General features: G+C 37.5%; 5 protein-coding genes and 2 non-coding genes across 7 annotated transcripts; 2 read left to right on the top strand and 5 right to left on the bottom strand.

Moving 5' to 3' along the window:
- Window positions 1-3: 3 nt before the first annotated feature.
- Window positions 4-2,955, bottom strand: REV1 (deoxycytidyl transferase; the record flags this gene model as incomplete). The annotated part of the gene is made up of 1 exon (XM_018368153.1): window positions 4-2,955. The coding sequence occupies one exon, from the start codon at window positions 2,953-2,955 to the stop codon at window positions 4-6; it is 2,952 nt and encodes a 983-aa protein (XP_018219535.1).
- A 771-nt stretch (window positions 2,956-3,726) lies between these two features.
- Window positions 3,727-3,831, bottom strand: DI49_5158. The gene is made up of 2 exons: window positions 3,795-3,831; window positions 3,727-3,763 (listed from the first exon to the last, which is right to left on the bottom strand). It is a non-coding gene; the product is annotated as a tRNA-Pro (tRNA).
- Window positions 3,832-4,772: 941 nt separating this feature from the next.
- On the bottom strand, window positions 4,773-5,465 carry DI49_5157 (DUP/COS family protein; the record flags this gene model as incomplete). The annotated part of the gene is made up of 1 exon (XM_018368152.1): window positions 4,773-5,465. The coding sequence occupies one exon, from the start codon at window positions 5,463-5,465 to the stop codon at window positions 4,773-4,775; it is 693 nt and encodes a 230-aa protein (XP_018219534.1).
- Window positions 5,466-8,069: 2,604 nt separating this feature from the next.
- TYE7 (Tye7p) lies at window positions 8,070-8,951 on the top strand (the record flags this gene model as incomplete). Its single annotated transcript, XM_018368151.1, has 1 exon — window positions 8,070-8,951. The coding sequence occupies one exon, from the start codon at window positions 8,070-8,072 to the stop codon at window positions 8,949-8,951; it is 882 nt and encodes a 293-aa protein (XP_018219533.1).
- A 684-nt stretch (window positions 8,952-9,635) lies between these two features.
- DI49_5155 lies at window positions 9,636-9,708 on the bottom strand. The gene has a single exon. It is a non-coding gene; the product is annotated as a tRNA-Met (tRNA).
- A 1,143-nt stretch (window positions 9,709-10,851) lies between these two features.
- DI49_5154 (uncharacterized protein) lies at window positions 10,852-11,814 on the top strand (the record flags this gene model as incomplete). Its single annotated transcript, XM_018368150.1, has 1 exon — window positions 10,852-11,814. The coding sequence occupies one exon, from the start codon at window positions 10,852-10,854 to the stop codon at window positions 11,812-11,814; it is 963 nt and encodes a 320-aa protein (XP_018219532.1).
- A 617-nt stretch (window positions 11,815-12,431) lies between these two features.
- Window positions 12,432-17,426, bottom strand: RPA190 (DNA-directed RNA polymerase I core subunit RPA190; the record flags this gene model as incomplete). Its single annotated transcript, XM_018368149.1, has 1 exon — window positions 12,432-17,426. The coding sequence occupies one exon, from the start codon at window positions 17,424-17,426 to the stop codon at window positions 12,432-12,434; it is 4,995 nt and encodes a 1,664-aa protein (XP_018219531.1).
- Window positions 17,427-17,778: the final 352 nt, after the last annotated feature.

Raw genomic sequence — 17,778 nt, 5'->3', positions numbered from 1 at the left:
TTCTCATATTTCAAAGTCCATGTCTAGTTTGCGTACAGTTTGAAATGTGTGTTTATTTCTGTTTAAAAGTGGAATTATAACACTGAGTAGGATTTTTTCCCATTTTTGGAAGCCAGTACGATCCTGGTTTAAAGAGGCTCGGAGATTTAATTCTCTTGATATTAGATTCGATAATTGAAGAACCAAATGAACTCTATTAGAGTCACAAAGTTTGACCACATACTTCACAAATAATTTAACATCCTTCTCATGTGGTCCTCCCTCGCCCAAAGTTTCGGCAACCCATTGCGTTACTAATTGACAAATCTTTTTGAATCGGGTTAAGTTTTGGAATTTGATTGGTTTGAAGATGCTGTCATGACCCATAAAATGATTTTTCTCATTTTTCAAGTTTTCTTCCCTTCTTTTGATCTTTTCTTGTAAGTTTCCCAATTTCGTCTGATGGATTTTTTTTTGAATTCTCAAATCATTCCTCACTTCTTCTCGAACCTGCGTTGGTAATTCATTCATGAATTGTTCTTCCACAGTGCTGGGCAAGTCGTTTCTGTTTGATGTTTTCAAATATATACTCCTTTTCTTTTTGGAACTTGGTATATTAGAAGCTAACCCAGATTCGTTTTTCATATAATTTCTTTTATCAAATTCATTGTTAATGTCATTTTTCACATCTTCTGGTAAATCTTCAAATGCTTTATTTGTCACAATCGTTTTAAATGGTAGTCTCAGTTTTGGCTGGTTGTTGCCGGAATCCATATCGACCAATTTGTTGAATTGTAAAGCGACACCTCTTAATTCCTTTGGAGGGCAAGCTAAACTTCGATACAAACTTTTCATTTCCGTAGCGATAATTCCAAACTCATTTGTTGGAATACCTAATTTGCTGCCTCGGCTGAATGAATCGCACCTTCCCATACCCATATATTTTGGAGGTTCAATAGGAGCATCTTTACATCTTTTCATGAGTTTTAGTGTAATTTGTGATGTGGTTTTGTTGATTTCATTTAATTTCATTAGCAGGTACTGACAGCCTCTTTCGATGAACGAGTCTACTTGAGCTATATTTTCGAACCTGATACCCCAATTGATATCGATTGATAACGACTTTCTTTGTAAGACTTCTTTCGGGTCATATAGCATTTTCAAACTTTCTTCATCATCTTGGCCTTGTAGTGCAAGATGTATTTTCATACCCAATCTGGAACCTACACTTGCCTTCAAAGAATCTAGAGTATAACGTTTTCTCAAATCACTCAAAAAAGATGGATTATTGAACGTTGATTCTAATTTTGAAAGAACAGAATATCCAACCCCAGGTAAATCATCCAGTTTGAAATTAGACCAAAATTGCTCCGAAATATCGTTTCTGAATGTAATGTTATAACCATTTGGTTTCCCCATTTTCAGAGCTAATTTTGCTAGCACCAAAGAATCTGAACATCCAATACTTACCGTGCAACCATTGGTCTCTTTAAAAACTTCGCGGCGTATTTCCTTGCACATCTCGGAATTTGAGATGTAACTATTCGGGATATCATTTGGAGTTTTTTTTACACACACAGCTTCGTCAATCGATATGGGTATTATCAAGTCAAAAATGTTTAAGTTTTTGAGAATTCGGTAAAAGGCTTCGGATTTTGACTGAAATTGCTCAAAATTGTATGGTAGTGAAATTAGTTTGACCCCGTTTGGTAGCAGATTCTCTGCTTGTGACACCCACATCCCATTCTTAATTCCAAACTTTCTTGCCACATAATTGCAACTAGCAATGTCGGAATTTTTGGTACCATGGCACACCACTATAGGATCTTTCTCAAAATCACATGATAGGAAACAAGCGCTCCTACAAAGGTATGCAACAGTTGCGAAGAAACAATCGAAATCAATATGAAATACTGTGTAAGTGTCCTTGTTGGTGATCCTGATTGAGTTGTTAATGTTTTCGTTCAAAAACTTACTTCTTAGATTGGCTTTCCATGTAGAAAGATGGTGTAGGCGCGAGTGAGCAAAATAAGAATTGAGAAAGTCCGGATCATTACAATCTACTATTTTTTTAGAATCTATATTATAGATATTTGTCGATGATGATGGTTTTATTGGCAGTAACGCGGAGCTAACATAAGCAGGTGCCCTATTAGAGTTTATCTCAGGCGGGAAAGGAATTACCGTTTTACAATTATCCAGTTTTTTTTGTTGTTCATCAAGTTGGGCTGTTAAAGAATAATTTTGCCAAGGCAATAATCTTCCTTTTTCGATACTTTCAGTTATCCAATCCGGACTAACTACCTTGTAATTTGCAAATTCAATTCTTTTCTTCAATGGTAAATTGGAAGCTACTATATGAGTAATTCTTTTCTTTGCGGACAGATGGTGCAAAAATTTCCCACCATGTAAAACTATCATTTCATGTAGTTGTAATCTACCAGGTTTTGTGTAGCCATTTATATAGATGACACAATTTTTGAACAAGTTACAATTTTGACTGGAAATTAGGCCTTTATATTGATTTTTTAATATTTGGTCTTGTACACTTTGTCCTTGCGCCTTGTCCTGAAAGTAGGTTTCCCTACTATACACTTTGTTCTTATCGATCTCATTTTCACTGTTATCATTTGGTTTAACTTCGATATTGCTCTGAGCGATGAGCAAGTCTTCGTGACGGTCAAGGTCTGTATGTAAATTTTCACAGTCAACCTTTTGAGTAACAAATTTTGGGGTACCGGTGATCAAATGGGCATTGTTCTTATTCGCTCTGGATAATTCGTTGACATATTCGATCAACGAATCATCACTTAATAAAGAGAGAAACGACTTTGCATTTGTGCCGCCAGTTTTTGAAGTTAAGTGCGAGTCATTAAAGCTTGATTGAGTAATACTATGCTTCACAGGGGTTTCTTTTTCTACAGAATATTCTAAATCACTCTCCAGTAAGTCTACAAGACCATCGTTTTCACTCATCACCAAATATGCTCAGAAAATCGAATATCGATTTATTTCTTCAAATATCGTAGCAGCTTATTGCCCTTTTAACCTTTTTAGCAATGTTTCCATAAAAATCAATTACGGGGTCGTCTTGTTGTTTTAGCAGTGAAGACGTTTGAAGATTGCAGTGAAGCCCAACTTGATTCTTTAGGCAAATATTTACTCTCTGCGATGTACATGAAAACATTCATCACATTTTTTCATCATTTGTTTTCTTCATTGCCGGCCTTTTTCCCTTTCTGATCCGCTCAAAATTGAAAAACTGGAGAAAAATATAAATATAACAAAGGTCTTCAGTATACTGTTACTTATTGAATATGAACGAAAAGACTCAAGACTACCTACTTTAAACAAACAAAGATTTCTTGAAACCAGACCACAATTTTTGATAATCCGTTGAGTTTTGAAAAAATCGTGAACAGGTCCAAATCTGTGATTGAAACATGATCACGGTTAAGAATTGTCATAAAGATTTCATGGCATGAGTTGTGCAATTATTTTTGAAATAAGAAATGCGAGATTATAAGGACACAAGGAAGGTCAACGTGTGGCCTTTTCTTTTGGTCAAGCTAGCCAAGAATCAACAGGCTAAAATGATGCTTGAAGAGAAACAGTACTAATATTTTGAGAAATTGGTATTAGCCCGCCAAACATCTGATTGCAGGCGGTGGGTACCTGTTCTTGGGATATTCATTATGCTTCATTAGAGCAGACAAAAAAAAAATTTGGTTCTCTTAAGAGAAAAAAGGGGCGAGCTGGGAATTGAACCCAGGGCCTCTCGCATGCTTAGTCTTTCAGTTTTGACGCCGAAAGTTACCCAAAGCGAGAATCATACCACTAGACCACACGCCCTTGTAATTTAAAAAAAGTGCTGTAAGGAAATATCCATAAAAGCCTGAAAAAGTTGAGTTAAATTGGACAGCACAATGTTTAGTATTTGGCATAAAAATGGAACATCACACTAAATGACGTATAACCAGCAAACCCTTACGAATTCAATGAATCGATTCTACCCAGTCTTGAGATTTGTGAGGTTGATATCTGTTGGAACAAGATTCAACTATTGTCCATCTATTACTAATATATACGGTGTTAAAAGATGACATAAATTACAAGACCAGTAAGTTAAGATTTAAAGTGTCGTCGAAATTAATGGAAGCTGAAGCGCAAGGATTGATATTGTAATAGGATCAATGAATGACAACATATAAAAAGAGGAACAGAATCATTTATAATATTATGCAAAACTACTGATTCCTTTCTGTGGATTCCTAAATCCATGAGGAGAATCTCTAGTATAATCTATATACGTAATATTATAACATTAAGAAATAATGGAATCCCAAAGATCATCATACAATTTAAATGGTTATTAATATCTGTTGGAACAAGATTCAACTATTGTCCATCTATTACTATTATATACGGTGTTAAAAGATGACATAAACTACAAGACTAGTAAGTTAAGATTCAAAGTGTCGTCGAAATTAATGGAAGCTGAAGCGCAAGGATTGATATTGTAATGGGATCAATGAATGACAACATACAAAAAGAGGAACAGAATCATTTATAACATTACGCAAAATTGCAGATTCCTTTTTGTGGATTCCTTAATTCTCTAGTGTAATCTATACATAATATTATAACATTAAGAAACAACGGAATCCCAAAAATTATCATACAATTTAAATCGTTATTACAGCGTGTGTTTTATATACCTCTCTTATATAATAATAAGAAAGAACTGCTTATTCTTGATTACTACAATCTACTAAACTACTAATTGTCAACAATTAGAATATACCAGCATCTGGATAATGTTTTCTCCAATATTCACGTTGCGCCTGTCTTTCAAGTAAAGCTGCTTGGAAACGACATCTTTCCAGATCCGACTTGGAACTAGAGACATACGATTTAGGTGCATCTTCCGAGGTTTCACTTTCTAGCACATCCCACTGTGCACCGATAGCCGTGGTGTCTGATTGTGAATATAGATGTTTTCTTTCAATAAGGTTTATAAAATAGCGGTAACAATTGTTTTCACTGTAGAAATAGTATGGGGTATCCCATAATCCATTGTCAAACAAATATTGATTCATGTTGTATGTGATAGTTCTCCATTCCTTCCCTTTTACTGCTGGTTTACGTGTTATTACCTCCAGTAAAAGTTTTGTATCACAATTGTCGTCGAAGCTCCCGGCATTAAATCTAAACACCGAATAACCTAAACCTAAGAAGTCTGCTATAAACAACCACACAAAAAGTAGGACGTAAAAGGAGTGAACATTGCAGTTTTCAGCTGACACAATCAAAATTATCAGTACCACGAAAGAAAGCACGAATGGTGGAAATTGAGTGATTTCGTATAACAAATAAGAAAAATATGACTCAAATGTGTCTTTGGGAAGAGCAGTATTCCCCGGCACTGGAGACGCATTAGGTTTCTTGGAAAGAACTCGAATCAATAACCAAGCCATGAGTATCATGAATCCTATTATTATCAGAAATATGACGAAAGTAATCAATATTCGTTTAGAGCTGTCAATCTTGGACGAAAAGGAGAAAAAATCGGACTTGATCACGTTTCCAAAGAGAGCAGTACTTTCTGAGACTTAAAATGTTATAGGCACATCGTCTTGACTGTCGTTCAACCTAAAAAAATTGGCAGTGCCATTTTCGAAATGAGATTGCATATACGATTGGCTATACTCTCTTGCTTATTGTAATAGTAGTATGCGGAGTAATGTAACACCAAGTATATATAGTATTCGATTTAATATCACTTGACGTAAGTGCAATACAATTACATGTACCGAACCAGGTTTTGCATCCTTTTTCTTTTTTTGAGCCGCTCTTATATGAGCAGTGTTGCCTTACACTAGGCTCCGAAGAAGGAGCGCACAGCACTTGAAATATAGGATCCAGAAAAAGTCAAATGCCCTTTCGATTCCGTCAGCTGAGAATACTTGAACCAAAGCCTACATTGCGGAACCGTTGAATAACACACATACCAGAACTACACATACCAGAACTTGGAATTTTCTTTGTAAACTATCAACTTTGATTCTATCTGGTATTGGGCGCAGAACTCAACGCTCAGTACTAACAAAATAGTTTTACTGCTGTAAAAAAAAGCTATTTAACGTCTCTCTCCTTACGTTCTGCGATGGTGCTTGATTGTACATACTGATACTCCACCGCGATGAGATTGCTGACTTACGAAGCCAAATCCTTTTTGGTAGGCTAGAAGAAAGTTTAGATATTCAGCAAGAGAGGTAAAGTTTGAATAGAAAAGCTAACCGCTCTTGGCAAGGGCAGGGCGCTTGGAAAACAAAAAAATCAGTGATACCGAATAAGGTAGCATAATGGGCGTTTAACACCCTTTTTGATTGGGTAAAAACGTCACAAAAGGGACCGCGATTGTGGGCGACAGCCATATGATTCCGACATAATTGAATATCGACTAGCCCGCCGATTTGCGTGTGCCTTATCTAATGCGGGATTCAGTTAGCGCTTATCCATTAGTATGGGTTTGTGATCCAAGAAGCAACAGATAAGCGCGCTTGTATTCACTCCACCGCTACCCTTGTTTTTGGTTCATCAGGTTGATCTGCATTTTACATAACACTAGTACTAGGTCCTCGAGATAAGATTTGAAAACCGCAATTCTGTGTCTTGCTGATGAAGCGACCTCTGATCTTATCGTTTACTTTTTCACATTCTTATCAGCGAGGCTAAAGACCGAAAAAAAGCAGAATGCTATTGCAGCTTACGTAAAACAAGCTTCATCCACGTTTGCCACGTTCTACTTGCTCGTTCTAACATGAAGGGTCGGACGTGAACCCAGGTGTCTTTCCATCACGTGGCAGCTCAGCAACGAGCAAATTAACGAGGCAAAGTCGGCGAATATGCAATGCCAATCACATCGTATTGTTGAACGCCGGGGAAAGGGTGAGCGCTAAAACGACTGACGGGCTCTAATTATAACTCACTTTTCGTTTATGCTACTACAGACACGTGGAAAGAAAAGCAAAATACCCTTTTTGGCCATACTATTATGTTAGGTTATACAAATCAGGCGAAAACATGTCTCAGTTTCTTTTAGGCAAAGAAACATCACGACACCAAGCCGAATGTGGTAACCGCCTTAAACCACGGCCCCCTACCACCCAGCCACCCCTTCACGGAGCGCTCGCGTGGGCGGTCCTGCCGGATCTTGCAAAACTCCACATGGGTAAGAAAAATAAATGACGCACGCATCCGAATACCTGCGTTACACCCAGCAGCATCCGGAAAATCTTTTTTTTTTTGAAACCGGAACAAACAGATTTCTTGTACTTTCGCCCGCGGAGGTTGTTTCAGCCCAGTTCCGGCCGTCCCGCATGCTCTCCTGGAGTGGGATTTTTTTTTTTTGGGCTCGCTTCCCTTGCTGCTCCTTCTGCTGCTCCCCTAACAACGTGGCCTTTTCATTTGGTAAGGAACTATAATTTTGTTCTAGAATGTTAAAGCTGCTGCTGCGGCGGTTTCTTTCTGCAGTCGTCATTCATTGTGCCCACGTACGAATTTTACAATGGGCTTCCCCTGTGCGCACGTTCACGACTCGCCAAATAACAATTATTTTTCTTTTCTTTTTCACGACGTTGATGATACCGTGTCTGCGACATTTCCACTTTTAGTAGGGACGCAAAACGCAACTTTTGCTATTGATTTTTTCCACCTCCATTTCCTTTTTTTCACCTCAACAATCAAATGTACTTATATAAACTTCTTTTGTTATCTCCAAACTTTAAACTTGGTAACATTCATTTCTCATTCATATATCAATTCACGAAAAAGTAAACCTACCTTACTTTTATCCTTATTATACTTTTTTTTGTATTTCCCAACCATCAACCTTTACTCTTTATATATTTTCTTTACTTTTCTTATTCTTTCTTATTAAACATAAAATACCACAACCATACCAACTTAAAGTCTCTCTACTTTATTATCATTATTTTTTTTTGTCCACTACAATAACTTTTTGGTGCAAAATAAAAAAATAACCGCAAATTCACGTATCTTCAGATCAATCTTCAAGTTTAACAATTATGAATTCTATTTTAGACAGAAATGTTAGATCTAGCGAAACCACATTAATTAAACCTGAAGCTGAATTTGATAACTGGTTGTCCGACGAAAATGACGGGACCGGTAATCTCATCTCCAACAAAGACTCTTCATCGGTTCTTTCTGCATCTTCCTCCACATGGTTCGAACCCTTGGAAAACATTATCTCCTCTGCATCTAGTTCCTCGATAGGCTCCCCCATCGAAGACCAATTCATATGTTCAAATAATGAACAATCCGCTCTTTTCCCAACAGACGAGTTTTTCAGTAATCCTTCCTCTTACTCGAATTCTCCCGACGCTAACAACAGCAACTCAGTAAAAAGAGAAGAGGAAGATGAAGACGCTCTTTTATTAGCGGACTTTGAACCGGCCTCTTTACAATATATGCCTAACATGATGGACGGTGACAACGGCGATGATAACTCACTTAAAAACGAAATTGAATTAAACGATCCATTCATGAAAACAGGATTGGATGCTAAGGAAACGAAAAAGAGGGCCCCAAGAAAAAGATTAACCCCTTTCCAAAAGCAAGCTCATAACAAGATCGAAAAGCGTTACAGAATAAACATCAACACTAAAATTGCAAGATTACAACAAATCATTCCATGGGTAGCAAGTGAACAAACCGCTTTCGAAGTAGGTGATTCCGTAAAGAAGCAGGATGAAGACGGTAACGAAACTGCCGCCGCTACTCCACTTCCAGCAACCGCCGCTACCAGTACGAAACTAAATAAAAGTATGATTTTGGAAAAAGCTGTCGATTACATTTTATATCTTCAGAACAACGAGCGACTATACGAAATGGAAGTTCAAAGGTTGAAAAGTGAAATTGATACTTTGAAACAAAACAAAAAATAAAAGCAACTTTTCCCACACCGATATTATAAAACTACGATAGAATTCCTTTCTCCTCTCTTTTTTTTTTCCATGAAATATTTTTTCTCCTCTTGGTTTAAATGAGGCTTCTCCAAAACAAACCTAAACTACAAAAAATATATATATACACAACCATAACATGCAAAAAAAACAATGGAAAAAAACGTCTCAAAAGACCAAAAAAAAAGCAAACGCACCAGATGGAGACAGGTCATGATACCGCCCTCCCACCCTCTTCTATCCCGTACGATTCCAAACTTCTCTCAATTTATTCTTTTATACACATTAATGACTCGCGATTCATGACCAAGAAAGCACAAGACATGACAAGATTCCCTCCTAACCACAAATGGATATGTATGCCAAAACTGAAGACAGTATTCTACTTGTTTCTTCACTTTCAACAAAAACATACCTCCTAATGATTTATACGAACGAACTCTTTTTTTTAAACTTTTTATTTTATTTTTATTATTACGGTTATCTTTTTTATTCATTACATTTTTCACAACCTCCTTATTATGTCAACCCATAACTAAACTAAGTATGAAACATATATATTTTCAGCATTATATTCTTAAACACCTTTTTTTACTTTGACTTCTTCTCTTAAAGGAATATGATTAGCTCGGGAGAATAGAAAAAAAATTGAGACAAAAAAAGAAATGCTCCAGGGGAGGTTCGAACTCTCGACCTTCAGATTATGAGACTGACGCTCTGCCGACTGAGCTACTGAAGCACTTAAAAAGTTAAAAGCTTGAAAATGGTGTTAGTACATGTTAGAATATATCGGAAATACTCACGAAATCGGGGAAGCAACTTGTTGCTAAAACTGTCACTCAATCTCTTCTATTGGTTCATTTCGAGCACATTTCAAATGCGCTTTAGCAGACTTGTACCCCAGTCACGAAATTGGGGTATCCGACAAAAAATATACTCAACAAACTGTGAGCAAGCTGTCCTAATTGGACCAAACAGCTATGAGGTAGCGTTAATGTGTGGTTTTCGCTGTGACCGAAGACCGGTGCACAATGAACCAGTGCTTCCGGTGGGGTATACCGAACCTAAGATAAAAGCAAACACCACATACTAGTGAAATATATACAATGATCATGTCCCGTACGACCGATTTCAGGGTGACTTAAACTGTAACACCTTCTTATTACCTAGAACGATGCATGCCGTTTAGCTCTGTCAGCATCTCGGATGCTCAAAATGCAAGCGCCGTGGCCCCTGAAACCGGGAACCAGCAGTGTCAGCGGCTAAAACCGCCGAGCAGCTCACCCCCACCCCCCACGCAATTGAGATCCAAGCCTCGTCGCACAGCGTGCATTTCGCGCCTTCCGTCCGCAGCGATCTTCGCCCGCTCCGCTCATTTCTTTTCCCGAATAAGAAAAGAAAGCGGTTTACATTTCTGCTTCTTTCCACGGCCTTTCGCGTTTCCTGCGAGTTTTTCTTCAAATGCGCGCGCCCTTGCTGTGATGAAAAAAAAAAAAATGAAAAATTTTCAAGATGCGTATATGGGATAAACTGCGATGCGATACCCTGGAACTAGAAGATGGCCTTACATCTTAGATGAAAAGAAAAAAAAACATTTCATCCACAGTGCTGGTAAATACTTGTTCTCTTTTCCATATTTTTTTTTTTATTTGACTTTAAGCCCTTCCAAGTTCTGATTGAAAATTTTTTCTTGTGAGTTCTCTTCTTCCTTTTGTGACATTCTTTTTGTTTACAGATATATTTTCTTTCTTGCTTGTAATGCGTTCTCTTGAACTTGGTTTTAATGCTCATCTAATGCAGCGATTTCCTGATTGGCCATTATAGAATACATCGCTAAATATATTACGTTTTTTCGCTGCTTTTTCTCTAGGAAAAACATAAAATGACTATTCTAGAGCAGCTCAATGATGCAGACATCCCTCAAAGGCTAGATAACCACATATTTTTCGGTTCCATACATTCTCTGACGCGTACGAATTTCCTACTAGAAAACGGCATCAGGTATATCATTAATGTCGATATACCTACTGAAACACTATCACATATCTATCATGAGCTTCGCCCAAGCTTGTTCGATGAAACAGTCATCGTGAACATCGACAACGACTCTCAAATATCAATGGAGAACGATTTAGTGCGTTCCTACCATTGGTATAATAGTTCCCTTTTACAGCAGTTAATTCATCACCTCGATTTCTTGGACGATATTAATAATAATGGTGAACCTCTAACTCCACCACCAGAATCTCACTATCGAAATGCATACGTTCAATTCGATCATGGCTCTAATGATTCCGTATCGGCACTGGATAATTTGCTGTACGGTAACAAGTCTGAATATTCTCGTACAAATATTTTCCGAGTAGCCAACGAAGCTAAATTCCAAGTCTTTAACGATTTGATCACAATTTTCAAATGCTCAATCGCTCAAAACGGGAACATGAACAGTAACATACTCATTGTTTCAGGAAACGGTAATAACGACGAAAATTTAATAAGTTTATTGATGTCTACCGTCTTGAAGGCAAACCCAACTTTTAACGTCTACCAAGCTTTACAATTCGTTAAATCCACCACTGTAATCCCTGGCACTGTAAGAGACGAAAAGATTCTATGGGCCCCGGGGTTCATCAACTATCAAGAATTAATCAAGAAAAACGAAATGTATTGGGGGTTAGGTTCTCAGAAGGGTCTCAAACCTACGTCCTTTGCCTCTCCCATCTCCAACATGGAAAGGAAACAAAGAAGACGCGACGACTCAAGTATTGTCAGACCAAAGCTACCACAACAACAACAAAGTTCGTTCTGCTCAATAGAGAGACCCAAGAGGGCCCGCTGCGATTAACATAACGAAGAAGACCAACTGATGTCCGCACCTAACGAATCATAACAATAACATCATGACACTAAGAATACCTTTAAAAAATATAAGGACTCTATAATTGTATGTATATGTATATATAGATGAATGCATAAGCATTGACAGGCTCTTTAATTATGTACCATAATAATGACAATCCATCCAATCATACCATTATAACAAATATCTATACAACCTGCTTCCTCTAGCTTAGGCTACTTGTCTTATCATTCCTGATACTGCCGCCGATATCACTTAGGTGAGGTTCACCCGGCCGGGATATGTTTGAGTGGGAAGGACGAAGTACTAGTTTAGCATGATAAAAAAACCCATATACATATAAAAACAGTACATCAAATTAATCGGGTATAAACAACTTTCTATACACAAATATTTTATACAGATGTATATTAACTTAATGACTATGCGCTCATAGTACCCTAACTTTCTTATTTTACATAACATACACGAACAAGAAAAAATAACCAGATACGAAATGTTAGTGGTATCACTCTCTCGCCTTTTTCTTATATTTCTTCAAAATCTCTCCTTCAAATATAATAATATTAAATCGTAATAATTATAGATCTTTTTGCATACTTTTAAGCAGCATTTGGAACCTTTGCCAAAACATCGAATGAACCTGTACCGACATTATTCAATCTGCCTACGACGATTCTAGCAGAAGGACTGTCTAGTTGTTCACGTTCATTGTCTAAGACGGCCTTGGTCAGGAATTGACATGTGGTTTCGTAGGACATTTTCATAAACGATGAGGTAGATGTTTCCATACCTTGTCTGTTGAAGGCTAAATAAGTACCTTGCCTGGTCATCATATCAGCAATTAGATCCAAATGACGGAAAGAAACAGAGATAGCATAACGTGAAAAAACGTTATTGATTTCATTCACAACGGTATTTCTGGCTGCTTCTACACCGTATGTTCTTAGAACAGCAGCAACATCATTGGATGTAATACCATCAACATCGATAAACGCTTCTTGGTCCCACATAGCTTGGAAATTAACACCTTCAGTAACAAGAACACGCTTTCCGTTTTCTGGTTCTGGATGAACACAACGATCAATGCGAGGAATTTGTCTAATAATAGAATTCCTACAAATTTCTTCGACAATGTTAACCATCAGCAACTTTTCGGTTTCCGCAGCTAACTCTAACTTGAATTCACACCATTTACCTGATTCATCATCGAAATTGTATTTGGTAATGAACTTATGATGAGAAATGATGGCTGATTGACGATCACGTTGCAATTTGCTCATATTGTTGTTAGCTTCTTCTATGCTCTTGTTGATTTGTTCATTCATGTCAACATCTTCATCTTCATCAGAGTCAGAACCACTTTCCTTATCAGAATCGACACCTTCTTCGTCGGAAGACTTTTCAGCTTCTCTCATAGTTTCAATTTCATCTTCATCTGGTTCGTCATATGAAACGGCTTGCTTGGTTTTCTTGTGACTTTGTTCTTCATCGTTATCTTCTTCCAATCTTTTAGAGTTTGAACTGCTTGCAACATCAGTTTGCAATCTTGGCACTGCAACACCGATGTCTGGTCCGGTAGTCTTTTTTTGTTTTTTTATTTCCTTTACAATGGCAGCTTCCAACAGATGTATGAATTGTGTAGATACCACGTTTTGTAATTCCTCCTTAGAAACGTCATATTCTTCACTATACTCGCTGTTGTCAAAAAACCTCATATGAATAACATAGGAACGAGCGGCATTTCCCCCAGCGGTATTTGAGGTTCCAGTCGTTTCAGTAACTGTCACCTTATCTATCACTTCAGATAGTAAAACTTTTGAAATAGATTTACAGAAAGTATCAGCTTGCTCGTCGGAAACGTCATTCCAAATAGGTAATGTCATTTGAGGAGTTTTGATAGCAGAAGAAGCGGTCATAACAATTTCTCTTAAACGAGGAATACCTAGTGTCACATTAGCGGCACCGTGACCTGCAAAATGGAAAGTATTCAATGTCATTTGGGTTGAAGGTTCACCAACGGATTGAGAGGCAATAATACCAACAGCTTCACCTGGATTAATTAGAGAACGCATATACTTCAATTGCATTAGAGCTCTGAATTTCTTTTCATTAACACCATCTGCTGATTTAAATAATTTGGAATTCTTGTCCAAGAAGGATTCTAATTTATCTTGGAAGTTTTCAGAAACGGAACCCAAATATTTAGCAGGATTGTATTTGGCCAAGACAGGGTCATATTTAATTGATTGCTTGTAATGTGGTTCTTTGCTATGTTTCTTTCTGTATTTCAAGGTCTTCTTAGAGTACTTCAATGCAGATTCAACATCTAAATGTTCGATTAAGGCAGATGGATTGTATTTTTTCAACAATGCGTAGTAGTTCTCCAGACAGAACTCAAATTGAGTCATATGAGATTCTTTAGTAATGTCAACAGCATCACCACCATACATGAATTGCACTAAAGTACCATCGGCGTCTCTTATACTGTTGTCATAAGATACATGAACACCCTCTAATTGTTTTGTCAAACAACGCTGCAAGTAACCAGATCTGGATGTCTTGACGGCAGTATCAATCAAACCTTCACGACCAGCCATACAATGGAAATAATATTCTTGAGGTTTAATACCAGAATAGAAACGACCCTTAACATAACCACCGGCCATGGCATCCGTTTCATAAGGTTTGAATGATGGTAAAGTTTTACCACTGACCATCACTGGCACTCTTCTACCTTCTAAAGCTTGTTGACCCAGCAAACACATGATTTGGGAAACGTTAACGTTAGAACCTTTAGCACCGGACAGAGCCATTGCTTGCATGGAATTACATGGAAACTTTTTCATGGTACCGTCTGGTACACACTTGGAGACAACTTGGGAAGTGATAACGTTAACCTTAGAAGATGTAACAGCATCGAGAATACCTGACTTATTATTGTCACGTAAAATTTCTTGTAATCTCTTTAATAATTCTGCGTCATCTGCTGGTGTATCTTTATTCAAATTGGTAACTTCAGCAGCGGCTTGACGACCAGTATCAACAGATGTCTTCAGAATGTCAGTTCTCCATTTGTTACCTTCATCAGTTAAACGTAAGTCGTCCATACCACAAGTAAATGCCGTAGCTGTGATATAGTTAGTAAATAACCTACCCAAAACTGATAAAACTTTAGCAGCAACTTCTGGACCGTAAACTTCATGCAATGAGTGCACAATACCATACTTCGAAGCACCATATTGTGATTTGTCTAAAATACCACATAGCAATGCACCGTCCTTGAAGAGAACCTCGTTTTCCAAAGAGCCTTTACCCCAATATTCATTCTTAATCTTATTTTTGGATATCAAATTGATACCTGGCATATCTGGTGGAGTAACATTCAACAGCACTGTTGTAATGATTTGTTTACCTGTCCAAAGTGGATATGGTTTGAAGATAGCTGGAGGCAAAGTGATGATTTTGTTTCTAGTGGTATGTCCATCTTCAGGACGAATACAACCATAGATGTATTGTTGATATTGCTCTCTAGTAAAGAAACTGTCTTTACTTGTTAACCAAACACCAGCAGAAATATGATCTTGAATCAAACCTCTAACTGGAGAACCTGAAGTCGGAGTCAAGTATTGTGAATCAGTATTAGCTAGATTTAGGGCTTCAGCTCTTGCATTTTCGTTTTGAGGGAAATGCATGTTCATTTCATCACCATCGAAATCTGCATTGTAAGCACCGGTATTAGCATAATGCAATCTCAAAGTTTTTTCATTTGGTAACACTCTAACCTTATGACCCATCATGGAAGCTTTATGTAAAGTAGGTTGACGATTCATTAAGACAACATCTCTGTTCTTGATATGACGGTAAACCTTCTTGTTTAAAGTATGTGTGGAAACATTTGAAGAAGGAGTTAACAATTGATTAGCTAGTGCCTTACGTTGTTCCAAGGACATCCCGATCAAAGAGACCAAAGAACCATCTTCATTTTGAATTTGGGTTGCACCTGGCCATTTATCAGGACCATTGATGACAGCTTGACGTAACTCTGCAATGTTATAAGCGGTCACTGGTTCTGGGTAAGTCAACTTGACTGCGAAAACAGGTGGAACACCAATTTCGTTCGTTTCGATATTCGGATCTGGAGAAATAACAGAACGAGCAGCGTAGTTAACACGCTTACCCATCATATGCTTTCTGAACAAACCCTCCTTCTTTTCCAAAGCTTGCTTGACACCGGGGATTGGAACCTTACCACTAGTTCTGCCCTGTGCCTTGGTTGAATCAATAAAAGCGTTGACATCGTTTTGAATGGTGACAAACGCGTTCATTAATCTACTAAAAATCACTCTTCTATCTTCCAGAGAGACTTTATCCTTCTGTAATTTAGACAAATCATCGTTTAGATCTCTAATCAACAATGCTGTTGTCAAAACCTTTGACAACAGTTGATTTTGAGAGTTTTCATGAACTTCATCACCTAGCTTAGATGGTAAACGGAACCTGGTTGGTGGAACAACGATGACGTCCATGAAGAAAGAATCAGCCTTAACCAATTTTCTTGATAGATTGGGTCTAGAGTGAAAAACATGTTGTAAAACATACTGTTCTTTCTTGAAAACAGTTTCCAAAATATTCTTCACTTCAGTAGATAAAATATATGTGGAACCTGTCTTTGGCCTAGCAGAAGGATTTCTACCCACGTCGAAACTTTCTTCATCGTTTGCAGATTCTTCATTAGAACCATCCAGTTTTTGCGCCTGCTTTTGTTTCTTGATCATATCTTGACGAATGAAACCCTTCACTCTGTTATTTGTGATTTGTTTGTCATTCAATGCAGTTTCAAAAATCTTGGTGAAACCATCTTTTCTGAATTTTGGCGAAAACATACCACAGTTATCACATTTCCCTCTGGTTAATAGCTTTTTGAGAAAATCGTGAACCAATTTCTTTCTTTCGTCGTTGACGGTAGCGGTAAAAGAACCCCTTTCAGTAGTCCTACCGTCCGATAGTGCTTTAGCAATAGCAATATCGACATACTCTGCACGCTTAGTTTTCAACTCGTTCAATAAAGTGGAGGAAACATCCTTTGATTGCTTATCCTCGCCATCCATGAATTCATCTTCATTGTCTTCAATAGCTTCGTCACCGGTGTACATACCGCTGTTAAGAGAGCCCAAGTTTATTTCATCTAATTTGTAAGATTCGTCAATCAAACCGTATTGTAACAATCTCAACTTACATGCGTAACGATGAACTTCAACTGACTTCAGACGGAAATGGTGACAGAACAAACATGATGCCCTCAAATAGATATACAGCTGATTGAAGAATAACGGATTATAACAAGGGACAGGTAGTTCAATGTGGCCTTGATGACCAGGACAGAATTTTTCGTCCAAACCACAAGTGGAACACAAATTTCTTAAGAAGGCACCCAAGGCTAAATCGTATAAACCGCCAGAAACTGGATGACCCAAATTATCCAAAACTGTAGGGTTGGTGATTTGCTTTGCTGACAAATTTCTAATTTCTTTAGCTGTTAGGATCCCAAAATCAACAGATGTGATTTCAGAACCAACTGGTTTAGAAATATCCATTTTTCTTTCTTGCTTTAATTATAATCGAGATAAGGCAAAAAAAGCAGAAAAAGGACAAGTTTTCAGCTGTGTAGTTAATGGATACCTAGGTTTAGGATTGTTAGCGTGCTTGCGGTTCCTTTATGTTTAATAAGTTTGTCAAATAAAAGCCGAGAAAGCTTTTGTTTAAAGAGATGAGATGAGATTTGAAAAATTTTTTTCTTTTTTTTTTTTGCCAAAATTTTTCACGGCAAAATATTGCCGAGAGAGCGGGTAACCAGTATATACTAAAGAAACAAATATGTCAAATGTATGGAAACGTAACGATCGATGTCCTTCTTATTTGATATTAGCGTCAAAGATGCAAGGATTA

Source organism: Saccharomyces eubayanus, chromosome VIII, assembly GCF_001298625.1.
Source record: "Saccharomyces eubayanus strain FM1318 chromosome VIII, whole genome shotgun sequence".
NCBI classification, from domain to species: Eukaryota; Fungi; Ascomycota; class Saccharomycetes; order Saccharomycetales; family Saccharomycetaceae; genus Saccharomyces; species Saccharomyces eubayanus.
The sequence above is the reverse complement of the archived record's forward strand: the minus strand, read 5'-3'. Positions and strand labels throughout refer to the sequence as shown.